This window comes from Nematolebias whitei, chromosome 20 (genome assembly GCF_014905685.2).
Source record: "Nematolebias whitei isolate Nwh7 chromosome 20, NemWhi1, whole genome shotgun sequence".
Classification (NCBI taxonomy): domain Eukaryota; kingdom Metazoa; phylum Chordata; class Actinopteri; order Cyprinodontiformes; family Rivulidae; genus Nematolebias; species Nematolebias whitei.
In genome coordinates, this window is record NC_056517.1 from 1,059,706 (window position 1) to 1,064,934 (window position 5,229).

A 5,229-nucleotide genomic window follows, 5' to 3' on the forward strand; every position below is an offset into this window, starting at 1 on the left:
ATGTTTTAGGTCTGTGGGAGGAAACTGGAGCACCCGGAGAAAACCCACGCATGCACGGAGAGAACATGCAAACTCCACCCAGAAAGGCCCCTGGACCGGGGTTTGAACCAGGGACCTGCTCGCTGGGAGGCAGCAGCTCTACCAGTTGTGCCACCGTGCTGCCTCCTTTTGACTCATGTTTCTGCTAATTTAATTCTTCTTATTAAATATTATTTACACCAAAACACAAATATTTATAGGCCCCAGATTAAAGCAAAGATGTGTATCTCTGTTTCAACTTTACTTTACTTTCCACCAAACTCACAAAGTTCTTTCTGTGAGAGAGTCCCAAAGAAACTGTGAACTGCAAAGGATGCTGGGTAGCCTTGTGGAAATTATATGTGAAATGTTTCTGATTGTTTATGACGTTTCTGATTGTTTACAAGGTTTCTAACTGTGTACGATATTTCTGAGAGTGGACATGGATTGTTCTTTTTAATGTGCTGTTCAGGTTTGGGTTGACATTCATGTTAAAGTCTGTTATTGGCTGTAAACTGACACCATGAGTCAGAGGTTGTTCCTGGTACGTATTGGGGGAAATCACTGAGTGATTGAGCAGTATACTCCCTGAGGACAAGTCACACGGTGATTAGAACTGTCATTTCTAACCCCAAGCCCGGTCCAACCAAAATTTGGGCCGAGCCACAGTAATGTGCTGGATGTGCGGACCGGGTTGGTGTCGGGCTTTTGATTCTGTCAGTAGATGTGCAGCTGATGATCCAATTATATGGCAACATGACTTGCTATACCATCCAACTATATGGCGACATGGTTTGCCATTTTTTCACCAGCTGCATGTGGCCTTATCACCGCGAGCTGACCGGCCTTGAAAGAGGTAAAATAAAGTTGAGTTAAGCTTCAGATGGGACTACCGCTACTGCCAGGAAGCAATCCATCGTCCAAATGGACATTCAGTCGCTGCACTCAGCGGATGCGCGTGGCCGACGACCTAAACAAGTGAGATCCCAAAGCAAGCATGTCAGAGCAGGGTCCATGTCTGAATAATGCAGAATGCAGGCAGAAGCAGGGATTTAATGCGCTTTGATGGCCTCTAATTATTGTTAATTTGTTGGGTCGGGTGGGGTCTGGAAATGATGACTACGGGCTGGGGCCGGGTCGGGTTGGATTTTTTGTGCCCGAATGCAACTGTAACAGTGATGCCCAGTCGGGACTGGCACTGAGCTGTGTAAGTCAACGCTCACAGTGGAGATGATGCTCTTCTTCAAGTGTTCTTCTGTATTTTCATGATAATGCTGAAAATTGAGATGGGCACATAACAGGCTTGCCTCTCTGACTGAAAGATTTATCATTTCAAATGTTTTATCTGTCTCTCTTATGGATTTGTTCTGGCCATTTTTTTTTTCAATTATTATTGTATTAATGAACTCATTTGCAGGCCAGAAGTGGCCCACCAGCCGGCAGATGAATAGCCTTCTTGACGAGCCAACAGTTAGCTTTACTTACCCTGATAATTTCTGCATCACTGTCAAAGTCTTCAAATCCAGACCCCTCCTGTTGAAAACATACCATATAAACAGTGGAACCACTGCTTCACATTAGGATTTATGGGTCTACCTCACTCATAAATTATATAAGTTCCATGGGAATAAAGATGAGGTTTGTCTTAGAACTGACCAGGGCCATGAAAGACTTGCTACGAGGACCAGGAGGGCCAGGAGGACCAGGAGGACCAGGTCGTCCAACACCAGGATCACCCTAAGAAAGAACAAAACAGGACCTACTTTGGTTTACTTTGAACACCTTACAGAAATATTGGGGTCACTCTGATTAGGATTTTCCAATTAACAAACTGGTGTTACAATTTACCTTTTCTCCCTTAGGACCAGTTTCTCCTTGTTCTCCAGGGAATCCTGTTGGTCCCTGGGAAAAAGAGGGTCCCAGCCATGCTTAGTGCTACATCAGGCATGAGATATAACGACATGGAACAGCACGAGCCAGTACAAATACAAGATCAGCATGTTGTGTTGGTCAGAACATGAGGTGTAGCTTTCTAAAGTGATAGCTGTGTGTGAGACCCAAAGAAAGGAAAAATCAAAGAAAGTAGAAAAGTTTTACTTACTGGGAGACCAGGTTCACCTTTACTTCCCTAAGGAACAGATAAAAATAGAAAACCAATCCATCATCATATTCTCTGCCCCTTAGGCCTTATAAACAACAGAAAGCTGATCTAATAAAAGCTCATGTTCTGAAAACAGAAAGTGTTGCTAAGAATAGAAGCATCTCTACTGCAAAGCAAACAAACAAGCAAACAGAACTCACTGGTTGTCCATGTGTCCCAGGAAGTCCAGGGAGCCCCTGATATCCCGCAGGTCCCTGTGGACCTCGTGGTCCAGGCTCCCCTCTCACACCTGAGTCTTTTCCTGGAGAACCAGGAGGTCCTGGGGGGCCGGCTGGACCTGGTTCCCCTCGTTCACCTTTTTGTGCTCTGAAGACCTGGGGGAGGTAAACATAGTGCCAGCGGCACAGTTTATTTTACGAAAAGTCTTCATGAAGCCAGAAGTTTAAATGGGGCAGAGTCTCAGCTCTCGGTAACTGGGACGTTGTTACACTACAGGGTGTTGGCTGCAAGTTTGATGCTAAACAACTGCACAGATGTAGATTATACAACGCAAGCTGTTTAAAGAGAGCAACGGCCAACTTACAGGGTCAGGCCTGAGGGCCGGGGCGCTTGTCGTAAATGATCTCACTGTGAAGAAACAGTACAAAAAACATTAAATATATACTTTTAGTTGTAGGTAGAAGAAAATATTTGTTCTGAGAAAACTGTGATGTTCGGTGGAACATAGAGGAATGAGAAAAATTAGGTTGTAGCATTTGAGAAGAGTAACATCAAGAACACTGTTTTAGCACCATCTGCTGGCTACAGTTGGAATTACAACAAAAATGAAAATACAAACTGTTTCCAGTCATCTTTAATGAATTAACTGAATTTTACTATTAAACCTTTTACAGTGGTCGTCTCAAAGTCTTCTCCAGAGGACTCCTCGATATCTTCATCATCACTGAGTGACACCTCAGTAGGCGGAGCTCGGACCGGGGCGGCATATGAGGGGTCCAAATCTGGGAGGGGCTTTAAAAAAACAAACAAACAAAAAAACGCAATCTATGGTCATAAAATTAAAATATTAATAATAAGTTAAAGCTACCTCAGATAAACAAATCCAGTGTTTCTGCTAACTGTGTTTAATTAATTCTTCTAAAGATTGATAAATCAGCAAGTTTCTCGGAGGTGTTGGATTTTAATTGCTCCTCTGTCAGTCCCTAATGATGACGAGAGGAAAAGTTTTAGAGAACTCTGACGGGACAATCATTTGTAGAAAAACTGTCCAGACAGTGAGGATAAACTTAAAAACTGAGTTATATTGATCAGCATCAGTGAAGTGAGATGCTTTGACCTTTCCAACAGCAAGCAGGATACAAACAGCTCCATATTCATGAGATTAGTGTCTGCAGCAAAAGAAGATTTCATCATCAAAGCAGTTATTTGCTACCTGGCCTTCCTGACAACATTTAAAGATTTATTTTTCTATTATAAACGTGGAGCTGCAGAAACAAAAGTTAACTCTTTTCATTTTAATGACTTTAACATAAATAATGTTCCACATTTACAGTCTAGAAAACTTGTGAAAAAAATAGCATTAAAAAGTTTATGAACTTTAGTTTAGAGCTGTTTTTTGTTTGTTTGTTTGTTTGTTTGTTTGTTTTTTTAGAAAACTTTGGGCTCAAATTCCAGCCAAGAAATATTTTGCAAATGTAAAAAAGATTTGTGACCTTGTAGAAAGAACTTGTATGTGTAAAAAAGATTTTTATAAAAATAAAAAAAAATCACAAGTTACAAAACTTTTTTACAACGTTCTGTTTACAGATATGAATCCAAAAACTAAGAGGCCGTTTACACGGCACGTATTTTGAGAGCATCTGCAGCTTTCTCTCTGAGGTTCTGCTGATCGTCTACACGACACCAGTGGCCCCCTCTTTGAATCCAGATGTTTCTGAATCCACCTTCCAGGGTGGAGGTTTTTCTCTGACCCCCTGCTGATGATGTAACATCTCCCGCTGAGGCTTTGTGTTAAACCACATGCGCACACGCACACGCAGACAGACGCTATATTTCTATCAGCATGGCAGCGACACACTGCTTTCAGAAACTCGACTGATGGAATATATTTTTAATCTCGTAGTTAATCTACGTCAGATTACAGCTGCTGTGACCAACATCTGTGTTGGAAGAGACACAGTCTGATCCAGTTCTAATGTCGCTGTTTATAGAACGAGGCACGTGCACACGTCGCGCTGCACTAGAACATACTAAATGTGCTAAATCACAACAGTTTATTAATAATAAACAGTATTTATGTTAGTGTGAGAGATAATGAAGCTCTGAGCTAAATGAAGCTATCTGGACATTATGGAATTCAAATTTAAAATGATGCTAAACATAAAGCGTGAACACTAAAGTAGAAAATGAAGACATCAGGTTTAATTTTTATTTATTTATTCAACACTACAAACTGTATGTCACACAAACACTGATAATTTAACTGAACACACTATTAAAACATGTTAACAGTAAACTGCATGAATGAACTGGACTCTTGTTTTCATCCTGGATGTCCCACGTTGTTCATCTGGCTCGTTCAGGCTGTCACTGCTTTGATTAATGCAGCTCAAAACATTTAATGGATTGAATAAAAGAACTGAGGGGAAGTTTAAATAAATAGTTCATCCAACATCTCTCTTCAACGTCCTCCTTCACTGCACCTGGGCCGAGCCTCATTCAGAACCGGTCCGCCTGGTGGGAGGACAGCTTCTTCTTCTTTCAGGAAAAAATAAAAACTCTGTTGTTGTGTGATCAAAGTAAACACAAACTAGCATTATTAAGAACATTTGATTTACCTGCTGTAAACCAGCTACTGATGATCACGGAGTAAAGTTCGACATCGTCGACTCGGTTCTGGTCCACTCAGCGACCGGTGTGGAGCTGTTAGACGAAGCGGTCCCGCTTGGTGTTAAATCTGTCGACTCTTGTCCAAAATACAGCTTTAACTTGTCGCTACGTTGTTGTTGTTAGCTGAGCTGTTTAGCTCACAGGAAAGGCGTGTGCCGCATGCGCATTACCTGAAGGTACAAAATTCACAGCGCCATCTAATGACCTGGCATGGTAACTAC

The 5,229-nt window shown here is 41.7% G+C and overlaps 1 protein-coding gene across 1 annotated transcript in view; it reads right to left on the bottom strand.

Moving 5' to 3' along the window:
- Nucleotides 1-5,229, bottom strand: part of LOC119426788 (collagen alpha-1(XVIII) chain-like) — a 28,595-nt gene that overhangs the window by 17,226 nt on the left and 6,140 nt on the right. The window contains exons 4-9 of the mRNA XM_037694369.1: nt 3,011-3,130; nt 2,320-2,493; nt 2,120-2,146; nt 1,867-1,920; nt 1,681-1,755; nt 1,504-1,551 (exon numbers count right to left, since the gene is read on the bottom strand). Of these exons, the coding sequence (XP_037550297.1) occupies nt 1,504-1,551; nt 1,681-1,755; nt 1,867-1,920; nt 2,120-2,146; nt 2,320-2,493; nt 3,011-3,130 (498 nt within the window). The remainder of the gene's footprint in view (nt 1-1,503; nt 1,552-1,680; nt 1,756-1,866; nt 1,921-2,119; nt 2,147-2,319; nt 2,494-3,010; nt 3,131-5,229) is intronic.